The 22,827-nt window shown below is 43.7% G+C and overlaps 1 protein-coding gene across 1 annotated transcript in view; it reads right to left on the reverse strand.

Annotated features, from left to right (window-relative positions):
* Positions 1-22,827, reverse strand: part of itga5 (integrin, alpha 5 (fibronectin receptor, alpha polypeptide)) — a 33,469-nt gene that overhangs the window by 3,382 nt on the left and 7,260 nt on the right. Inside the window, exons 2-27 of the mRNA XM_020617795.1 lie at positions 20,048-20,178; positions 16,232-16,332; positions 15,714-15,837; positions 15,542-15,603; positions 15,415-15,460; positions 15,198-15,323; positions 15,053-15,097; positions 14,760-14,803; positions 14,479-14,535; positions 13,867-13,919; positions 13,498-13,706; positions 12,816-13,007; positions 12,691-12,736; positions 11,792-11,905; positions 10,490-10,545; positions 9,916-10,073; positions 9,517-9,654; positions 7,110-7,177; positions 5,729-5,876; positions 5,516-5,608; positions 4,679-4,758; positions 4,479-4,559; positions 4,275-4,380; positions 3,780-3,938; positions 3,063-3,170; positions 512-625 (exon numbers count right to left, since the gene is read on the reverse strand). Coding sequence (XP_020473451.1) covers positions 512-625; positions 3,063-3,170; positions 3,780-3,938; positions 4,275-4,380; positions 4,479-4,559; positions 4,679-4,758; positions 5,516-5,608; positions 5,729-5,876; positions 7,110-7,177; positions 9,517-9,654; positions 9,916-10,073; positions 10,490-10,545; positions 11,792-11,905; positions 12,691-12,736; positions 12,816-13,007; positions 13,498-13,706; positions 13,867-13,919; positions 14,479-14,535; positions 14,760-14,803; positions 15,053-15,097; positions 15,198-15,323; positions 15,415-15,460; positions 15,542-15,603; positions 15,714-15,837; positions 16,232-16,332; positions 20,048-20,178 — 2,659 coding nt within the window. The remainder of the gene's footprint in view (positions 1-511; positions 626-3,062; positions 3,171-3,779; positions 3,939-4,274; positions 4,381-4,478; positions 4,560-4,678; positions 4,759-5,515; positions 5,609-5,728; positions 5,877-7,109; positions 7,178-9,516; positions 9,655-9,915; positions 10,074-10,489; positions 10,546-11,791; positions 11,906-12,690; positions 12,737-12,815; positions 13,008-13,497; positions 13,707-13,866; positions 13,920-14,478; positions 14,536-14,759; positions 14,804-15,052; positions 15,098-15,197; positions 15,324-15,414; positions 15,461-15,541; positions 15,604-15,713; positions 15,838-16,231; positions 16,333-20,047; positions 20,179-22,827) is intronic.

The raw sequence follows: 22,827 nt of genomic DNA on the forward strand, positions 1-22,827 counted from the left end.
CCTGTCCTGTGAGAAGCTGCGACTACCAGATAATGATTTTTTGGTACATCCACACATATGCCAGGTGTTACAGCATGCAGGGGGTGTAAGCCTAGTCATGCCAGGAAGGCATTAAAAAAACTGTAAACTGGTAGAAGCTGCATTCTGCACAGCCAGTCTGGAGCAATCTGCATTCTCAGCTAGCAACTGTCATCCTATTTGTTGATGCGAATATGTGAGCCTGTGCATATTGGCAGCCAAAACGATGCCAATGCCCAGTCACCAAAAACAAATACTGTATATGAGACTGAAAACTGCAGCTATTTATCTTTGCAAACCACACATCTGAAGTTCCTAAAATGGTTTCTTGCTTCTTGCCAAAGCTTGACATAAAAAAAATATGCAGACATCATTAGGGAAAAGACTAATGTATAGCGCGCAGCCTTTTCCCCTGCCGTGCCTTTGTCATCTGGAAGGATCTGTACTGTGAATGTCAAGTGAGTTTGTAAGGCAAAGGTCGTCTTCCACAAACCTCAGTGAAGGTCTCAGCCCAGATGCGGGAACGCACTTTCAGGATAGCAGTTGTCCCCTTCTCCAGAAGACCCACTTTACACTGGAGTGTCCAGCAGTCTGCATTAGAGCAGGACTAGAAAAACAGAAAGAAAGAATCTAAACTATTTTAATTTAATGCTAAAGAAGTTTTACTGATGTCATGTTTGTGCATAAATAGCAGCTACAAAAAAATTAATTAATTCAAATCCACAGTCACAGGACGTATATATACAGGTAGAACTCACACAGGAAAAAGTGAAACATGTTTAAGTAGAGATGAAAAGGACAAACAACTGTTAATCCTGTAGTTTCACTAAATGTAACAAAGAGCCCAGTGATCCCAATTCCACGCCTGCTTTGAATTAGATTGTAGGAATGTCATGAGACTGTAAAATGCAATGTGTACCATTCTCCGCATTACTGCCCAACCACTAAGACCAGCCCATTTGTCTCAGGATTGTACACAATCCTAAATTAGATCCCTATAATGCAGCTTGGTACAGTTAACATTTTAAAACAAAGTGTGCTTTAGAGGTGGTTCTGTAGCCAGACCGCCCCCAGACTGAGAGGTTTTGGTGGGTTTCCTACGGGAACTTATTTGTTTACTTAATTACGCCGCATAGGGAAAATACAGGAGGAGAGTACCACCTGGTTCCTTCAGTCTCAGTCTGAGACTGATGTAATGAAGCCATTCAGACAAACAGGGAGTGTAACAGTGCACTTCTTTCTGGTAGACCTCCTGGATGCCCCCGAGCAGCGGGCATAGGTCTGCGGAAATTACATGGCCATGGTCCAGTGCCAACGACACCAAAGACTCAAGTCTCACCTCCATGGTGGGATTATGTGGTCAGGATCTGGAGCTTTGGAGGCACAAAGGTTGTTCCCACAACTTCACAAACTGACTTACACAGCTGCTCTACACACAAAGCACTGAAATCATTAGCTGATTAATCAATTAGGTGATTGACAGAAAATGGAACCGCGAAAATTCTGATGATCACTATACGGAGTTAAAGCAAAAATGCCAAACAATGACAGAAGAGATCGCCACTGATTTCCTGCAAATCTGAGGAATTTTCTGTTTTAAGTCTTTGTAAATTTAGTCCAATTCTTATTTCATGTAATTCAATTCCAGTTTTGGAAACTTGATCAGTCAAAAAAATCATTAGTTGCAGGCTATTTCTAAATCCATAAATATGAAAGCACTCTTTAATATTATCTTTTAAAACCTTTAAAAAAGTAGAATACATTAACGGCTGTATTAGATGTTTATAGATCAGTCATAAGCCATTCATAACTTTTTCTCTAATGAGATGTGAAAAACATCTTTGGCTGATGTTTATCATTTGTATTTGCTAATAATGCAGTTATAAACATTAGTATTAAATAGCTGTGGGTTTCACACTTTTTAATAAACCATCAAGTCTTTAGTTACACAAAGTGATGTCAGTCCAGAGTCTCCACTGATTTCTCTACAGGTGGTCCATCACAGGGACTTGCTGATGAATTCATAAGCTAAAAAGACAGAACGCAGTGTCCTGCTGCAGGATAAATAGCTGCTAGAGAAATGTAGCACAGCCTGGCAACCACAAGGTACTAACAACACACAAAGAGGTTCACACTAGATAATGGAACCAAATATTTAACCAGTGCTTACACAATAATTACCAATGTATTTCAACAGACAGTTCTGCAACACACAGAGTATGAAGAAATTTAAAAGAATAAATCCAAATGATTATGAAGTGACATGTTTTTTTTTTTTTATTTGCACGATTAGAGCCTGTCCTTTGTTCTTTACATAGCACAGCTTGTTAACGACTAATCGGGTCGTTTTAAATTCTTACACTCTGACCTAGACCGTCAGCTTCATCCAAGCATTATTAGCACTAACACACTTTAACCAAGACAGACTTTGATTGGAGATATCTGCCCAACTGAGTGTAAAAAACAAAGTGCAGGCAGAGAGGAACAAGGGAAAATAGGGTCCTTCATACCAACATGTTATTGGACATGCTTGATCAATGAGCACAGGTAGGAGCAACAGGCCTCTTCAGTGGAGGCAGGTATCCACAGAGGGCGGCAGATAGTTAGTGTGTGGGGGCCAACACCCAGAGCCAAAACTTAGGAAGGAACAGAGCATTTCTGACAAAAAGCCTCCCACACCCCACGTCTTCTCAGCCTCTCCAGCCCTCCACCACTACTCCTTTAATGTTAATTGCCACAATGAGACAAACCTGTGTCCTTTTACCAACATCGTAATCTAATTACCCAGTCCCAGGAGCCTCGTGTAAGAACAGGGTCACCAAAATGGATTCAGATTTGCACACTTAAGAGTCATGACCTGCTTCTGAGTAACACAAAATAAAATAACCACATTTACCCTAAACTGCAAACTCAAGCTCCTCAGCCCCCTGCATTCAAATCAGTCACTGTTGCATTAGACCCCGTCTCTTCACGTGATAATGTTCATTCAGGCATATGGCACTCTATTTATATACAATGTGACAATTCTCCTCCGAGTATCTTACCAGGTTAGTCAAATGAGAGAGCTGGTTCCTGTGGACATCCCTTCTCTCAACACGGTGTTCATGGGCCTTGAGTGCCAGAACCGGTGGTTCTGTGGAGGAGTGCTGGAGCTAAAGGGAGAGTACAACCACACACACACACCATACATTAGGACAACACAGACATGGGCCTCACCAAGTGGAAGAGCACACCACCCTTTCTGACACTGTAAAGCCTAATGTTAGCATGACCCTGAGGCTTTATGTCATTAATCAGAAGCATGTGAGCTCCGCTACACATGGATTCCCGTGGAAATGCAATGTACTTAGCAACTCACCAGGGGGATAAACATTAGATTACAGCTAAGACAGATGACCCTGCTCAATATTTGTCAAACAAAAACAACTGCACTGAGATGTTTTGCCCACAGAATCCCAACGACACAACTTGATTTAAGGGCTGCATCACTGGATGTTGAAGATGAGTGAGTGTATTGCCTAGTGAGGTGGTTCATCAAGCTGTGCTGAGCATAGGGCAGAGCTGGAACTTCAAAGCCGTGGGTAAGCGTCCTGGGTGGGGCTGAGAAGCTGGGAGGAGAAGGTGGGTGTGGGGCAACCAGTGGGAGCACCCAGCTGTTAATAATGCATCTGACTGGGAATCAGTGGGAGATCTTTACTGTGTGATTTTGCCTCATCTGACCCTGAGAGGTGTACATCTGTGCACATCTACGTGTCACTCACTTTGAGACGTCGATGGTTCATGTTTTTATTGGAGGTGCAGTTGATGGGTCCTTCTGTGGAGAACTCCAGAGGGTAAAGGAGAGCGAGGCCCTGAATGCTGAGCGGGCAGCGCAGTTCGAGTAGGGTGTGGCTGATCTGACTGGGCCCGTTGTTCACCAGCTGGAAAATGAAAATAGGAAGTTTAAGAAGTGAAGTATTAGAGAACTTCAAGAGCAGGTTGACTGTCTCATATTTTAGTTGTAGCTACTATATACAGGTTGCAACTGATCTTTACCCACGCTGAAATGTTCATAACTGATGTAGTTCTTTAATATACAACTGGTCACCTAACGTAGAGGACTATTTATTCTCATCCAAGTGAATCTGCACAACAGCTTTCCTTTGGCTTTCCTTCACTGCTGCCCTGAGAAGTCAACTTGCTTTATGAACAGTAGGATCTGCTTTCCAGTGCTCTCTGCTCAGCCCCAGTGACTCTGCACTGCTATGGCTGGTTACCTCATAGATATGTTCCACTGCAGGCCCAACGTCCTGCTCCACCTCATAGCTTTTGGTCACCTTCCAGTTGGCCAGCGGGAAGAAGACCTTATCTGGTCGAGACACACTAAATACGAGATGCCAGGGTGTGAGAGCATGTATAGGGAGAAACTAGAAAATGAAATTCCAAAGTTTCAAATGAGGGAATCCTACCACTCAACTCACCCTTGTAGAATGACATCAGCCTGAACAATCACCTCCAGCTTGTAGGGCACAACCTCACTGTGGGAGTTGTTCTCATTCTTACTGTGGAAAGAGAGAGAGGAAGAAAAGAATTCTGATGAGCTGATGTCATAGAGGTCAGTGCTGCCGGATCCACAAATATTCCATTAGTGTCTCAGTTGTGTGTTCACATCAAGGTGTACCTGCGAATCTGCAGCTCAAACTGAACAGTTTTGTGTGTGTCTCTCAACCGTGGCACTGTGAAGCGCAGACCTGCCCACAGCTGCAAAGAAAATGATCCGCCATGTTAATCATCTTATCATCGTGTAAAAAAGTCATTCACAAGCCCTAATATCTTCCATTACAATCTAACATGTAACAGAAGAACACAGCAGGTAACACTACGGAAAATCTGTGTGAGGTTGAGATACTGCAATTACAGTGCTGCTCTGACTTGTCATTCCAGATACATCTGTTTTCCATAGAATCTGTATGTATGCCTGTTTGGTGCAGAAGCCCCTCTGAAGGCTTGTGCACAGAGATTTTTATCAGATGGTGATATTAACATTTTGTTTTCTCCTTCAGTCAGCCAGTCCCTCTGCTTCTCCTTTTCCTCATTAAATTACAATAATAATACTACAAACTGAAGGCTTCAGAGATGCAGATTCTTTGGCAACGTGCTTATAAAATGGAGAAGTAAGTCTTTGTTTTTGAGTCAGTCTTCCTCTACAGACCTCAGTCACAACTGCCATGATTTTCCATGGCAGTTTGTGACTCCGTCGTTAAAAAAGGGGAACAGATAGAATCTGGGCTTCCTGTCACATTTCCTGACACATACTGACTTTTCCTGTTCACACCCAACCTGTGGACGGCATAAAACTTTTTCCTACAAAAAGCAAGAAACCATGACACAGTGTTAAACTACTATTGAAACTACTATACTTCAGATGCAGCGCCATATCCTACAAACCTTTAACTCGTAAGGCATGAAGCTTAAAAAAAGAAGGGGGGGGTCAGCAAAAGGTCAGTGGTGTTCTTACATTGGTACCAGACTTCATCGGGTTGCCCAGATCACAGCTGAGGTATCGAGTCTGGTTTTCTGTCTCATAGCTGCAGGTCAGCTGGGTCAGGCTCTGGGAAACAAGGGGACACACTGGTAGATCCACAGTCAAAGACAACTGGTATCATGTCCCGAGAGACGTACTGGTTCCTGGAAGTTGGAGGCTTTCTCTGTGTTCTGCATTTCTGCTCACCTCATTATTGCGGGCAATACCGCTGTAGTCAGCTTCAGGGGGCAGCACCACATACAGCTCTGCTTCGTACGCGCCCCCACCTTCATTCCTGGCGTTGAAAGTCAAAGTCAGCGAGTTGTCATCACCCAAGGAGACTTCCTTCCTGTCCCTGAGAATCCAACCAAAGAAAAATGGATTACAAATAGAGTCAGTGGTCACATTAAATTGTGTTAAGACATAAATATAGACAAAGCAGTGTTCGCATGTTCTGACTAAACAATGTGCTACTGTGTTTGTGTTTGTGGGCAGTAGAGTGGGAAAAAACTGCTGTTGCTTTAATGAAACTAAAACATTTGCAGCTTTGTTCTGGTCACATCCGTTTTCATTTTTCAAGCTATAAAGCACATCGCTAAGATGAATCACTTAATTAATAACCCTGCCCACCATTAACTGGAAACTCTTCTGATGTGGTAATGAAGTCACACACATGTACCACAGAGTGTAGCTCTGTTAAACACCTCCCCCTTCCTTGATTTCTCTCACTGCCTCCACCTCCCAGCTAAGAACAATGAGAAATTCCAGATGGAGGGTCCACACAGATGCTTTTAATTACAGCCCAGTCTCAGAAAGCGAGAACAAAACGGAAGATTTCTGAATCTGATCCTGTGTCGGACTGCAAGTCAGCCGTGGTGCGATTCGAGCTGGCATCGCACTTCTAAACAAAACAAAGGCTCAAAATTAAAAAACACCACAAGAGCCTTAAAGCTTCCCTGAGGCATCCTTGGTCTAACAGGTTATGTGCTTTGGCAGTGGAATAGAAGAAATAACACTGCAGGAATGATGGATACATTTTTGCTGAAATTCCACTAAAGCATGGCCATCCTGTCAACCCCTCTCACCACTATTAGGGTCCCATAGTTTGCTGCAGAGCAGACAAAAACCATCAAACTACTATTTTAATTGCACTAATCACGCTTTCTTCTGCTCAGTGTGTAGAGGTACACTTGGATGGAGCACAAGACTAGCGCTTGGTCACAGCAGGTTATTCCATTGGTGATGGATCAGCCATACATTGAAAAAAAATGGAGGCAGATGGTAGATAAATATAGGAATGTGAAATCAAAATGACAGAGCAGAGATGGGACTTACAGACAGGGCGTTATTTTTGAGAAAAATGCTAACAGATTTCTTAAACCAAAGAGTGGCAGGCAGAGTGTTTTGATCCCTTTCATATCTCCTGTCTTTTGCACTCTTTGTCATAGCACCTGTAGAGCTGGGTCCTGAGGATGGTGTACCCTTCCTCTGCTGCAGCACTGTGGCTATTAACAGTCCCTCTCTGGTATGCTAAAATAGACAAAGCATTTGGGATTTTTAGAAGTATATAGGACGTGAAGAGACTCACCCGTGGACTGTCAGCTTCAAGTCAGGAACACAGATGTTGTCCTCTCCACAGTCCAACAGAATCTGAGCCTAGGAAATGCACATTTGGGGGATCAAAGTTTGACAAATGCGTGATGACCGTATAGCAGGTTCTGACTGAAAACACACTTCTACATGTGAAAAGAATTAGACACAAGATAAATCAGATATCTGCTCAAAGGAGACAACAGGATCAGTGTGGCAAGATGCAACATGTGGTATGACTAATGCATTCCACCCCTGCCTCCCGACCACCACCCAGCACACACACACCTGGACTGCAGTTCCCTTTATTTACAAGACATTGTGACTACATATCAGACAGTTAAAAACATTGTTGTGGCTCAGAGGAACAACGACTGACTCAGTGAGGTCATGACAGGAGCAGACACACACCCCGGCACCAGCTGTCCCAGTACGCATCGCATATGCTCTGTGTTTCCAGTGTCACAGAAGGAAATGATGAACAGGGTCCAAGCCAAAGCCTGTGCCAGAAGACATCCTCCTGTGAAGCTAAGCATACAGCTGCCAGTTCCCAGCTCTTACCAACGTCCCACATCACAACACTATGTGGCGAACCACGCTTTCACCACACACTACACCACCCAGTGAACCACAGCTGTATATGATGATATGGAGAGGGAGGAGAGTAAAACCTAAAGAAACCTACTGAGACATAGGATATCTCTGTTGAAGTGAGGGTTCTGTGATTACAGTGGAGGGGAAGACAAGAAAGGAGCAGAAACACAGTCAGTTAAGTGGATGACCGCTGAACGTCAGGCAGGGCAGCAGCAGGGAAAGACCTGCGGAGCGCTTAATCGCATCCCACTGCGACTGTGAACAGCATGATGATGCTCATGACGGTGAAGACAATAAATAGAAATGGAGGAGGAGATTAGAGAGAGAAGAGCACCCCCCTTATCATTACACCATCCGGGGGCTCTAATTATGGACACCATGGTAACCACCACGCACAACTTGGCCGGAGGTGCACCCTGTCTTGGCCCATTGCTGGAGATAAACAACAACACTGACATCAACGTGTGACATAATGAGGACAAGCATCATGCAGAGAAATCAAACGTTACAATATGAGTGTATCCAGTAATCACAGTCACAGCCATTTGAGGGCAGTGATGCACAGCTTCAGCCATTTCCAAGTTCAAAAAGGTGACAACTGGGATCCTTTGTATAATGGTGTCTAGAATGGTGCCAATTAGTAGATCATCTTAAAGCCATATGTCCTCACGGAGACATATGCAATGTGTTAAGATGAGAGGGTGAAACTGTGCCAAACACATCCACCATCTCTCATTCTCACTTCAGCTTGAAGAGTAAGAACTTGGCAGAGTCAGTGAAATGTTACATGGCCTGGTGCATATTCTCCAAGCATATGTGGAAATGCACAGAGCATCATGTGTCTGATAGTGTGAGTCCAAGGCTGTGGTATAATAGGGAGTTCAACTGTTTATCACTTCTGTCATTCACACAGCATAAAGCAAAATCAATAAAATATGTTGGCAATCTGATGCTGCTCCCACTCCCCTTTTACACACACATACACATATCTGATTTGCCCTCATTGGGTGTTTGGCAACAAGGACTTATCCAGTTTTAGGGCATTAATTTATCTCAGGCTTGTCTCAATGTCTTGGTTCAGCAATCAACCACATCTGTTGGAAGCCCAACAGCTTAGATATCTAGGAAGAACATCAATAAGAGGGATCAGTCTTGATGCAGTAGGGAAAAGACAGCAACACACTGAGATACAGAGAGAAACTGAAAAACATGAGGAGATAAAACATCCATGATTTCCATTCCCCAAGTGCACCCGTCCAATGGCTGTTACTGAACTGCCGCTCTACTCACTGCCAGAGGAAACCTGGCTAAATGCAGGGTGATTTCGACCAGATGGGCAAACAGATTGGCTTTGTCCCACCCTGAAATATCAACAAACCTTCTGTGTCTGCATCTCTGGAGCGACTCACCTCTGCACCGTTACACAGCTGAGGGTTCTTCCTCCTGGTGCAGCAAAACCCGCAACTGTACATATGCCTCACATTTTCATTTTGAAAACAGTTTTCCAGACCCTAGATCTCTTCCCAGCAGAGTAGGTTAAAATTTACATTAAAAAAAGAACAGACTCGCTCTTTCATCAGGGACGGAGCAAATCAGTGAGTAGCTGGCCAGAGATTACATGATTACTCAGTGTGGGGGGCATTCTTATCATCAGCTCACAGAGAATGAGTCTAAGGATCCACATACCACATGTACATTATTAGAGAACACTGCTGCACCATATATTGATGCTGGAAGCTCTGTAGACAGTTCTAGGGTTAGTTAACTGTGCTGCACAGGAGGCTGAGGAGAGGAGTCGCATGTCAGTGTACCTTCTGCTCAATGGCGCTGGTTGTCTGATAGTTGAGGACGGGCCGCAGGCCGTGGGAATCAGCTGCAGCTTTTGGATCCAAGCTGAAGTTCAAGGCTACATAAATGGCAGAGAGTTTATCCCTGAAGTCTTTCTCATCCTGCAGTAAAAGAAGCACATAGAGGTTTTATGAAATGCAACTTGTATAAAATGTGACAATCGATTGAGAATTTCCTGGGACCACATTTAAAAAATACAGCTACCCATTCATATTGTTTTCTTAAAAAAAAAACCTACTTTTCAGTTTTTTATTTTACTTTTACTGCTGGTTTACTTTATTATGACTGTTACACAGGCTTAGTCATAGGATGTGTAATCACAGTCACAGACAGGGTTTTTACTAGTGGGAGAGGAGGCATACCCTTAGGTAGATCTTTGTGTGGTTGCAGATGCGCTCGCCATGGCGCACCCTCATACTCCTCTGGAGCAAGGGCTGCTGGGAATCCAAAAACAGAGCTCTCTTCACTGCACTTTTCTGCTTGTGCTTATGACTGTCAAGCTGCACCTCCACCTGGAAATCTGGAACACACAACGCACACATAAATGGGCACTGGTGGTGTGATGAATGTTCGTGAGTCACGTAATGACAGCTTTAAAAACAGACCTCCATAGACACTCGGAGGCATTCACAATGCAGTCAGTGTAACATACATAATGGCACAGGTAATGCTTGTGCTGTATATAGAGGTCAGAGAAATCAGAAGTAATAACTGAGGGTTGATATGGACAGGGACTAAGCACAGAAGAGGTTTGATCATCAAAGGTGAATCACAGGAGACATTTTGGATGAAGCACTCACTTTTTTTGTCATAACAAAATCCAAATGCTACATCACCTACAAAACAACCTACAACGTGTTATGGATTTAAAACATTAGCACTGGTTTGACAGTTTCCTTAGTTGAAATAATGTGCAGATGTGGAAAACTGGCTCACCTAGGATGCCTGGTAGGTGCTTCCCCTCAGCAGATATGCAGAAACTCAAGTTGACGCTGTTTTGGACAGAAGGGACAAGGGCATGATGAGAGAAGCATATTCATGTATGGCAGAGACTCAGTATAAATATACTGCACACACAAGACGCGTCACTTGCCCTCATTTGTTCTCTCACTCCTCTCAGCTCCTTACATGGTTCACATTACAAGGTACAAGACGCAAAGGAATTATGAATAATATGAAAAAAATGCCAAATGTTTGCAGACATACTGGCATCTGACCGCTTTCGCCAGCCGGGCTGATAAATCAGTGTGTGTCTCCGTTTCCACCCACAGCCCCCCCCACACACACAAAGAAATAGCAGAGTTAAGAAGGGTGAAATTGGGTAGCGACTCAGGTTTCAGTGCTGACCAGTCAATGGCTTTCTATACAGCTCTCCCATGACATCAGCTGCACAACATGCTGCCGCTGTCCAAAAATCTGTAGCCTTAACACCCCCGATCCATTTACTCCACACAAGACCAACAAAGAAAAAGAAACTAGAAGTGAGCATGCAAAAGGGAGAGTCTACTGGAAAAAAAAAACAGGGGAAAGGAAAGAAACGTGAAAGAGGAGGCAGAAAATACGAGGACTTCTTTGGAGGAGTAATAATAACTACATGTATATGCCCCTGTGTGCACGCTCACGGGAGTCTACGTGTCCTGATGTTTCCCAGCTGTGTTCCAACACCAAACAATATCTCATTCAAGCTAACTACAAAAACCTTCCAGCCCCTTCCCTCCTGCCCTTACTCTGCTCCCCTCTGTTCTCCTTTACTCCCCACCAAAAACTCCTCATCACCAGGCAACAAAGCATAATCAAGACACGTGTGTACAGTATACAAGCGTTTACTTTATAGATCAGGATCTGGAGAAGGGGGAGGAGGGCAGACACGTGAGCATAATGTCATCCATGTCGAGCAGCAAGCAAGCATCATCTGTTTCCGCTCCATTTCCCTGTAACTGAATCCCGTGCACATTTGAAGGAGGCCAAAAACAGCTAACAATGCTGCTATTCACCGTGTTATTTCACTGCTCCTCGACAGAAACAGAGTGATAGGAAGAAATTTTGAAAGATAAGTTTTGTACAAATTAATACCATGACTGCTGATGGAGTGGATGCTCCTTATCAGAACCTCCTTCCAAGGTGGAAGTGTTTATGTATGAGGGAAATGGGGAAGCCCGTGTTTTGCAGCTGGGTCAAACAAATCCCAGCAGAGAAGCAGTGTCACAGGAAAAATGTGGTATTGGATGAACTGCTCACCAGGAAACAGGAACGCTGGTGTTTCCACTGGTGATGATGCAGTTCTTCTCTTCAGGGTTAATCACAGTAGGGGAAACTGTCAGAGAGGCACTGGTGTGAACTATTGGGCGTGATCTGTACGTAACAGAAAGAACATGGAATAAAGACTCATTCATCAAAGATTACTGTGTTCAAGGAAATGTTTGACATTTTGGGAAACAGACTCATGGGCCACTTTATTAGGCACACCTGTACAACTGTAGGCACTTCAATGCAAGACCTCCGCCTTAACATCTGTGTTTATGAAGCTCTGAATATAATGTAGTCCAGTACAACACCACCTTTAACTATGGCCTCAATAATAAACATATGATTGCATTTATATATTTATGACACATTTATGAAACATTCTTAGCTTCATGAACACAGATGTTAAGGAGGAAGTGTTGCATTGAATTGCATAAAATTGCTAAGGGGTCCCTAATAAAGTGGCCTGTGAGTATGTGTAGGTGCCTGCTGAGAATAAGATGAGTAGACTGAAGCCACTCTCATATCTGTCTGTTAAGAAGACAGTTTAGCATAAAGACTGGAAAGAGCTAGCAAGCTCTGTCCAAAGTTAAAATATCTGCCAGCAATGCTGTGACCTGCATTTCTTTCTGATTAAACAAATAAATACCAGATATAGTGAATTATACTGAGCTTTAGGTGTGCTGCTAGGCAGATGTTTTACCTTTGGACAGAGCTGGCTTTATGCTTGGCTATGATAGTTGTTATGTAGCTCCGGCATCATGTTAGGTGTAAACAGGTACACTGACTTTCTTAACAACAAAGCAAATAAGCACATTTCCTACAATGTTGAACTATTGCTTTAAACAAATAGCCTGCATGATTACATACAGTATAGATTCAAAGCAACATACCTATAGAGAACTGCTTTATTAACACCAAAGGCACCAACAATGAGATCTGAGGACATAAACAGACAGAATTAGAAAACATACTAAAAGAGACTAAACACCCATTACACACCAGCAGCCTAACTCACCTGGGTAGCCATTCATGTCCAGGTCTTTAGCACCTCTGAGGGCAAATCCAAAGCTGGCAGGAATGACCCCAGCCGCCCACTGGCCAGTGATCACCTGAGATGGCTTTTCCCTGAGTCCTTCTGAGTATCCGTTATAGATGTAGACCTGTCCTCGCCGATCCTCCCCTCCAAATGGACAGCTAATGGCCACATCTGCCAAAGTTTAAGAAAATGGACACCATCATAGATTTTTTTCAAAATACACATTTACCATTATGCTTAAATGTAAATATGCTTTGTGAGATAGAAACTGTGGAAAAATAATAATTTGTTTATAATTTCTTGAAAAATCCAGTTAAACTGTGGTCACATCAGTCTAGTGTAAAGGGCAAAGGGTAACAATGGAACACAACACAAAAACACTTACTAATCATACTACTGTATGTGTGTAACAGAATAAAGTGGGAACAGTGGTTCATTGCCATATATAGTTTCTGCTTACCCGAATTCCTGCTATTAATTATTATTTTTGTACTTTTAACAGCTTAAAACCTGATTTTGAACGAGTCCAATTCTACCTACAGTTTTTACTATGTGATTAAAACACTATGAATAGAATTCAAGTACAAGTAAACGCATCATTGCATTAACTAAATTCAGTTCACAAATCCCACCACCACCCCAACTCTCCTACTTTTCTTACCATTGAAACCATCCTGGTTCACATCTCCCAGTGGTGCAATGGTGCTGCCAAACCTCCCAAAGGCCTGGGTGCCTGTGGGGTGAGGTAGATGGAGCTCCAGGTTCAGGGGGCCACGCTGCAGGTAAACATAGACCCGGCCCATTTCTTCCAGGCGGCCATCAGAGCCCCGGACCATGAACATGGGAGCTCCTACCAGCAGGTCAGCCATCCTGCAGACAAAAAAGGAAGATTTACACAAGCCCATTTAATCTCAGACCAGCTGAAGTCTACAGTTATAGCTGTAATGAGTTGTTGGTGGCATCTAATCTAGACTGTGCCAGATAATTACTTAGCAAAGACAGAAGAAAGAGGTAGAGAAAGAACACTCACCCATCATTGTTGATGTCAGCTGTTGCAACTGTGTAGCCAAAATATGATCCCATCTGTAAAAACAAGCATTTCCATGACTGCATAATCAAAACACTCTTTTCAAAAAGCATTAACTTGATAAAGATTTGGTTTATTCTTTAATACAAAACAGTCATAATGCAAACTTCGAATGAGCTTTCTGCATTACTAGAATAAAGGGAAACACAAGGACTTGATGGGTTTTACAGATTAGGCCCAGTTTGGTGCTGTGCCTGTTCCAGTCTTGTTTTCAGAATCATCTGTCACAAACCTCAGTCTAAAGAGCACAGACAGTGTAGAATACAACAACAAGTGAATGTAAGAAAATGCTCTTGTGATTTTATTCAGTCAGCTGAGTCAGTCATCGCTGGTGCTCAGTGCTTTTCTGTTCCCTGAACCATTTGCACAAATTACCATTGTACCTTTCCCTCAATGGCTGAGCTTCACAGCAAAACCAGAAAGACTCCAAAAACTAGTAAAGAGAATGCTGCAAACTCAGCAAATTAAGAGTTCTTGTGAGGAGCTGAGCAATGAAAACAGTGGAGCGTGAAGGTGTTTCCTGCATAGGGCGACGACAGGAGGTTTCTGACTCACCTGCTCACCGGTGTAGTTAACCATAGTCTTCAGATCTGTACCATTCAGAATGGACACCTGCAACACAGCAGCCACATATGCTAAATGGCTTTTTATGGGGTCTAAAATAACAAAGTCTCTGGTATGGAATTCACAGCAAAAATAATTCCCACTGTGACGGCATCATGAAGGTCTGCTTTATTTGTTTTGCTTTTAATCAGTCCCGAGTCTAAAGCCTAGGCATCCCATAATAAAAGCATTAGAATGAAAGCCAAGATGAGGTGATGATTGAGCTTTCTTACCAAACCGTAAAGCATCAGTCCTTTTGGAACACCAGCCACAAAATCTGAGAGCACAAACAGATGAAGCAAAGATTTAGGAGGGAAAATATGGATCAATCACAGCAGGAGGAACAGAGGATTCTGGTATTGATGACATTTCCAGCTCAATAATCATGTCAAATATTGTAGCTCGCTTCATTTAATGTTCACTTAAACTGCAGCATTTGCACTGCTTCTGTACATAATTACCCTTATGTGTTTTTCTTTCTGTACGCCTCACCTAACATGGGCCTTGTGGGATTTTATGGACCTACCTTCCACCTGATCACCACTGAATTCCCCAACAGCAACAGAGTAGCCTGTAGACAACACAAGGGTAGCGATATCACCCCGAGTGGCGAATAAAAAACTGAATATGCATTCACCAGAAAAGCACCAAGTTTAGTTAGGCTCTCTTACCTTGGTAGTTGTCATCATGAACAGACTTGCCCTGTTTAGTCTGGATCTGACCCTTCACTGACTGCATGAAATAGTCTGGGTAGTAGGCTGTGATGATTTCCTCCTTAGCTGCAGAGATCACCTCACCTAAAGCAAAACCAAAGAGAAAAACAGTATTGAAAATAAACTTGGAAGAACATACTAAGGCTTGGTTTTCCTGATTTGAACTGTTCCATACCTTGCCAGTAGTAGCTGCCTGGCCCTCCCAAAACTACTTTGCCATCCTAAAAGATAAAACCTCGAATTACTACAATTAAAAAAAAGATTATCCCAGAACATCCGGTGGTTTGTTACCCACTTATTACCGTTGTAAAATCAGCACTGAATCCTCCCTGACAGTATCCTTGTCCCATCGCATCACTAAGCTCTGAAACACACAAGAGCACAGTGATGCATCATGAATGATTTCAGGATATTCCAGATCTTCTGGTTTCAAGGCATTACACTGTGTCATGTTAATGTCAAGGTGACAGTTACCTGTGCGGCAGGGAGCATACTCCACAAATTTGGTGAAATTACGGACTGAGAGGTAGCAGGTTCCTGTAACATCAGAATGAGGGACGTCTTTTTCAGTCCGCCACGAGTAGAGAGGGGCGCAGGCCTGGGGTGCAGAGCAGAGGTGGAGAAAGGTATGGATAGGTGGGGAGGAAAGGGAGTGAGAGGAGATGGGGTGATGGATGGGGTGAGTGTTTCAGTGAGAGATCGGTGGTACATGTGGAGCAGAGTAACAGCCTGTTCTATAAGGAGCACACAGATTTCTTTACAGTTAGACAAGGATGGAGGTGAAAACTGGAAGTAATGACAGCAGCTTAATGGATAATAACCTGGGAGACAAAACATCTAACAAAACACATAGTCCACATGACATATGAGTGAGATACCACTTAAAGTAGATTGTTTCTCACACAGTTACAGCATGTGGCCAGAGTAGGCTTGACTGAAAGCTCTAATCATAACGTTTTCTCCCCAAATCATCACTGAGACGTTCACCTTACCAGGACTGTGTCACTGTGGGAACGCACTGTGGCACCAAGCCATTGGTGGGACTTGAAATCAGCCTGGTGTTCTGTGTCGTTGAGCTTGACGGTGCGATCCCCTGGGAAACACGGAGAAAAAAATGACACTGAGGAATTACAGTAGGATCAAACACACATTCCTTCAGCTGAACCTCAAATATCCTAATTCTGCCTTTCCCTCCCTTCTAGGCCCTTGGAAACATCTGGACATTTGGCAGAAAGAAGCTTTAAGACTCCAGTTACACAATTTTCTTAATGCAAAGACAATCAGAGTATGAATGTGAAAAGAATGGTATTGCGACCCAGTTACTGTACAAGAGATAGAAGTTGTCTTAGCTTGGCCAGGTTTGGACTGGACTGGCCTAGCTTAACCTCGCTGACCCTTTGCTCTGTTTGACCACCTGGTCTCTAACACTGATCTCCCACTTCAACACTTGGACAGCAGCAGGTGACATGACAGATGGTCTGGGGAGTCAGGTTTAGACCCAGTTTTATTGGAAGACAGACGTTGCATCTGCTCTGCAGAGGATGAAATGCAAACCAACTGATTAAGCAGCAAAGTCTCGTCAACATCATATAGCTCATACAATTGCAAATTCAGTGTATGAGCTCACATTTATAATAGACATGCAAATGTGAGTTCACCATCAGCAGGTCCAAAGAACCATTCCACCTTAACAGTCTTCAAACACATTTCCCTTCTAGACTCAAACCGCAGGCATGTTGCAAAAAAGAAGAGCAGCATCTGCCAGGGACTGACTGATAGATACTGCAAGAGATCATGACTTATGTGGATGTGAAGAAAGCAGGCTGTATGTCAGTCCTCCCTATCCATGCATGTCTGTTCTTGGTCTTTCTTCCCAGCCAACTAGGCAGCCTGGAGCTGGGGGTCTGCTCCGTGACTTTGTGGAAACAGCGAAGGGACCAAGGTCCAAGGAAAACATTCACACTCTGGCCAGGCTTCCTCATAGCAACCTCCTAGTCATCTGTGTTTAAGCACACACTTCTCCCTTTCTCTATTTTCATTTTCAATATTATCTCCCTCTTCCTATTCATTTTTCTTACATAATCTCACCCGAGTCACGATGTCTGTACAGGCCTTTCGCTTTTTTGCTTTCAGGGAGTGCTGCCTCACCTCATCCAAGACTGCAAGTTGATTTTTAATAATTTCACTGTATTTCTGCTTTATCTCCATCGCTGGATTTTTCTGCTAACATTATTCATCATGTGCCAACAGCAACCAGCCCTGCCCCCAGTGTATTAAGTGTTCAGAGGTCCATGTGTAAAAACAAGCCCTTCAGCCATACCAGCAATAATAACTTGACCAGCACATCAACTTATACTTTTAACTAATGTGCCTTAGCTGCATGGTATGTCTTACAGCATGCACCTTTGAAATATTTTTGTAATTCAGGTGAGCCCAGTGCAAAGGGAAAGGTAGGAGCTGGGCAGTGACTGGGTTGGTTTTGAGTCATGTTGCTAGGGCAACCAGGTGTGGCAGAGGAAAAGTCCTCCTGTAATTCTAAATGCATGACTGTCATTGTCAATCTGGCCACGTAAAGGAGAGGAAGCACATCAACGTAACCGCCTAAAAATCTAAGAAAGCTTCTCACAGGCAGCATTGGTTCTGTGTCAGTGAAAAGCTGTTTGTTGTAACTGACGCAGCCAGCTGGAGTCACTCAGATGAAAGTAGAGGAGATTCAGACTGGAGATAGAGAGAGACCCAGAGACGGGCCACAACAATATATCATCGAAGCAAAATCCCCCTGGGAGGCCGGTGAGCTCAGTGTGCTGATGTGACACGGTGCCCGGCCCAGTCTCTCCCGGGACCATCAGAAGTGTGCGGGGGCCTGGAGTGCATCCACAGACTACCTCATGTCTTTGAACTGCATGCGAGAGGACAGCCATTAGTGGGGTTCTCATTGTGAGTGTGTGTGTATTTTTGTATTTCAGTGGGGTTGAAGACAAATGGCCAGATTCACTCATCACATCAGCAGCCCCTGTGGGAGTACCAGCAGCAGAGGAACAGAGGGGGACGGAGCAGAGGAACAGGGCTCTAGTTTTTCCTTCTTTCGTCCTTCCACTTCTCCCCTCTGGCCTTAGCCTCCCTCCTGTATGCACCCCTCTCACATTCTCTGATCTATAGGCAGGTTCTTATCTCAACTGAAGAGGAAGTGGATGGGAGGAGGCCTCTGGCCACTTTGACCCAATTAGTAAGGCAAATTAAGAGAGTCTGTGGTCAGAGCTAAAAGACACAGAGAGACCTATGACTCCACTATGTTATAGGAATATAACAGATAGCAGTACACCAGTGGAAGATCAAATATAATGTAGCTGTGCTCCTTTACACGAGAATTCAAGGATAGGAAAGTTTTAAAAAAAGAAATATTTAACTTCCAGCATGTCTTTATTACTGCTTGAGCCTTTAGTATCAGGATTGGCAAAGAAAACAGTTACAGCTATGAAAAATGAACTGCAGCAGTAGATGTCATCCATGTAACAGCTGTTTGGCACAGACACATTTGCATGCAGATGTCCATGTTAGTGAGTGATCCTCCACTGTGCAGAATCTCTTGCCATGATCCAGATGTCAGAACCAGCTCTGGCACTCTACTCAGCTCCTTCAAAGCCCCTTTAAAAATATGAAGGACACCCTCTGACAAGACAGGGGACGAACCTTCACCATGAGGCCTCGCTGCTTGTCTATGACATCACTCCCTGCGGCCTCCAGCCAACACCCAGGGATGTTCAACACATCTTATGTTGCAAGAAAAATGTTGCAAAATTAGTAGAGCAAAGGGTAAGAAGCAGCACTGACCAATAAAACAATGCTGTTAAATGAGGCTTGTGAAAAACCCAGCAGAATATTTCTCCCCAACTGGCCATAACGGGCAGCCAATTTAAGCTGGCGTGCAATACTAGGTTTGATTTTTCAGAAAAGCAGCCAAAAGTGTTGTGGTATCGTCTCTCTAAATTTGTGATTCTCACGGTTTGTGTGGGAGTGTCTATGTTGTGTGTTTTCAGGGCATGATCAGTCTAAAAACTGGGAACTACACACTTTCATTGTCCCTTCCTGCATTTGGCTCCATTGTGCAAAACAGTCCGATGGGTATGCTGTCAACACACTGAAACATGAATCCTATTCTTTAGACAACCTGTCGGATTTCCTCATGTTCTCCCAGGTCACTTGACCTAAATCTGACTCAACTGGAGGCTTTTTGTCACGACCGGCGTTGTCTGTCTCACCTGTCATACAAACAGGTCATTTCTTTGTCTGATCTATTTGTTTACTGGTTGCTTATCTCACTACAGCTCCCGAGGCAAGGCAACACAAACACGACCTGGAGGAAGGAAGGAGTATTCTTCAAAAACCTCTTCAACACCTCATTATCCTTTCCAACCCCGAAGAGGGGACACAAACAGGAAAAAAGGCTCATCTAAAATCCAGGAATCAATGCAGCCAGTGGAGGGGAGTGGACCACTCGCGCCTGACCCACCCACTGCTGACAACAGGAGCAGAAAGGAAATGGCTTCAAAAGTGCACAAAGCCATTTAAGAGAGTTCAAACACCATCTTCATTTTCTCTCAAACAACCAGGTAATAAGACAAACAGCTGTAGAAGTTAGCTTGCACACACACTTACACAAATAACACATTTATTTAGTATTTCTACTTAAGGTCAGTTATGGATAAATCAAATTTTTATGGTCAACTGGATTAAAAAGTCCCAGGTGTCGGGTCTTCCTATCAGCACATGAATGCACAGTTTGCCTGTGTGTCATTCACAAGGTTTACCTGCAGTATCAAACTCAATCGTGTGACAGTCTGATTGGCCAAGGCTCCATGGACAGTAGAAAACAGATCCTCCCTCTGTGACGCTGACCTGGCTCGTGTTGGCCTTAGGAGCTCCTACCACCACACTTGCACTGTGAAGGAGAGAGCAAGAGAAACAACATACTTTAAATCCAATGTTACAAACTCTCAGCCCTAAAACCCGGATTTCTTTATCAACCTATTTTAGGTTTTATAGCCTGGCCTCACTTAAATTTGCATTCCAAACCTCCTGCTCGACAGCATTAAACATGATGCCATACACACATTCTACGGCTTGGTAAGCTGTATTCTGACTCAGGAGCAAAACATTTTAACAGATTGCAGCAGCGCCTTATATAATCTCATACAGCCAAGAGATCCCGCTTTAACGTGTGCACATGTGATATTTACAGACACACTCGCTCCACTTGTGTGCGTTGAGTCACATAAAGAGAAGCTCTCACACGGTCACACATGCAGCCCTCTGGGGTAATTCAACAGGAAAACAAGAAGCAGACAAGCTAAGTGGAGTCACACTCTTGTTTCTACAGCTGTGCCACAAAATCTCCATGTCCTGGAAGCTACGATGTGCAAGTACGGGAAGGACAAGCTACCATTTTTACACCAAGGTTATGACTGTGTCCAAGACTAAAAACAGGTACATCTGAGATGAAAGAGAAGAAGAAAAGGCAGAGGTTGGCGATACATTAATGGTGAAAACCAAGATTTGAGCAAAAGAAAAATCTCCCTCTAGATAATGTGTCTTAAATGGACAGTTTAGTCATTACATCATTCTGGACCCAGTTGACCTGACAAGCATCACAATTGCCTACACTGATGTGGGTAAAGGAGCCATGGGACCACTGAGACCAGACGGTATCTAGGGGACTCCAAAACAGGAAGAGCACACCCTTTCCTGCCCCATATCTTCCAATAGTACACAAACATTTACATTTTGGCTAAACTTAGCATTGTACCCCCAGGAGTAGCTATGCAGCTGGATCCAGAGCCAGCAGGAGTCAAAACTGCAGTTAAACCATGCATTACTCCAAAGCCTGTTAATCCACAATAATGAATCCTACCAAACCCATCTAGTACTTCAGACAACAACATCTCGAAGGACCCCTCTGTCAAGCTCCTAAAGTTTGCTGATGACACAACGGTCATTGGTCTCATCCGAGACGATGACGAGTCAGCCTACAGACGGGAGGCTGAGCAGCTGGTCCTGTGGTGTAGCTGCAACAACCTGGAGCTGAACACACTCAAAACAGTGGAGATGACAGTGGACTTCAGGAAGAGCCCTCCTACCTTACCCCCCAGTCAGGACTGCAGAAAAGGTCATTGGTGTGAGCCTGCCCTCCATGGAGGACCTGTACACCTCATGGGTCAAAAGGAGGGTGGAGAGGATCACTGCTGACCCCTCACACCCTGGACACAATCTGTTTAAACTCCTCCCCTCTGGACGGCGTTACAGGTCACTGTGCACTAAGACAACCAGGCACAGGGACAGTTTCTTCCCCTGGGCTGTCACTCTGATGAACACTTAACCCAAGACAGTATGACTGGTCTATAACCCTCAGAGCAATACCTGTAAATATACATTGTACAGATTATACAGACTCGTACAGGCCTCTAGTTTTAAGTACTCTGTTTTTATCCCTTATCCCTATTTATCTCATTTCACAATGAGCATTCCTTTGACTGTCTGCATTGTTTACTGCCTGTTAATACTGTTTATTTTGTTGTATTCTACAGCCTTATGCTGGTTTACTGCTTACTTGCCCCTTGCATGGGGATATGTACATACACATTGAGAGTCGATGTGTCCGACACACCTGGCCAATAAAGATGATTCTGATTCTGAGGAGAACCAAAAAAGTCACAGAGCAAGAGTTTATTGTGGAAGTGATGCAGTACAATCCAGCTGTGGAGCAGAAACTCCTGGTTAGTGTTAGAAGAGAGAAAATGAAACAAACTGGTCCACCTGAAACGGCATCCCTCCTTTCATTTCTAACCACATATGCAGATGCAGGGGTATCCCAGTAGAGCTCCAACTGTACAGTAATCTAAATCACAGAGAGGCGCCTTTGTCAGGTACTCTCATAATGAAACAGCCAAGAATCTCCTTCTTGCTGTCTTTGAAGTAACACCCGATCGCTCAGTAAAGATTTAATACTAGCAAACCACACTTTTGATCTTTACTGAGTAAGCATGATGCTGAAAAATGTTACCTGGGCTTCAGGCAAATTCTCTTGGACAGCAAGGCTGTAAACTGTTCTGAGCAGAATTCAGATGATGTGTCTATGATGAAAACCTTAAAAAATGGTCTGTGTACATAATAACAAGGCCAAGGAAATTGGAAGCTGCAACATCTTTTGTTGAATCAGATCTGAACGGAGGCCAGGCACAGTTGGCCGCGGCAGCTTCACAAAGGGAACAAATACAGGAAATAGGAAAACAAGCAGATCATGCTTTAATCAGCAAGTTGGCAGCTGAAATGAGCATTCACTACCCTACACAGACACACAGATGGGCAGACACATTCACACACAAACATGGACTGATAGTAATCTCACATATGAGGAAGAATGAGCATTTAATGGGTCTCTATCTGGTGAAGATCAGTCTAGTTCTAGCAGACATTTCCTCAGGTCTTTGCCTTATCTGCTCGCTGTGTGGTCAAAGGGTACAGCTTTGCATCATTAGCATTTAATGAGGGTCTAATGTAGTCGGCTGAGTGCTGCATTACAAATGCCTCTCTA

The sequence above is a fragment of the Monopterus albus genome, unplaced genomic scaffold (assembly GCF_001952655.1).
Source record: "Monopterus albus unplaced genomic scaffold, M_albus_1.0 scaffold194.1, whole genome shotgun sequence".
Lineage (NCBI taxonomy): Eukaryota > Metazoa > Chordata > Actinopteri > Synbranchiformes > Synbranchidae > Monopterus > Monopterus albus.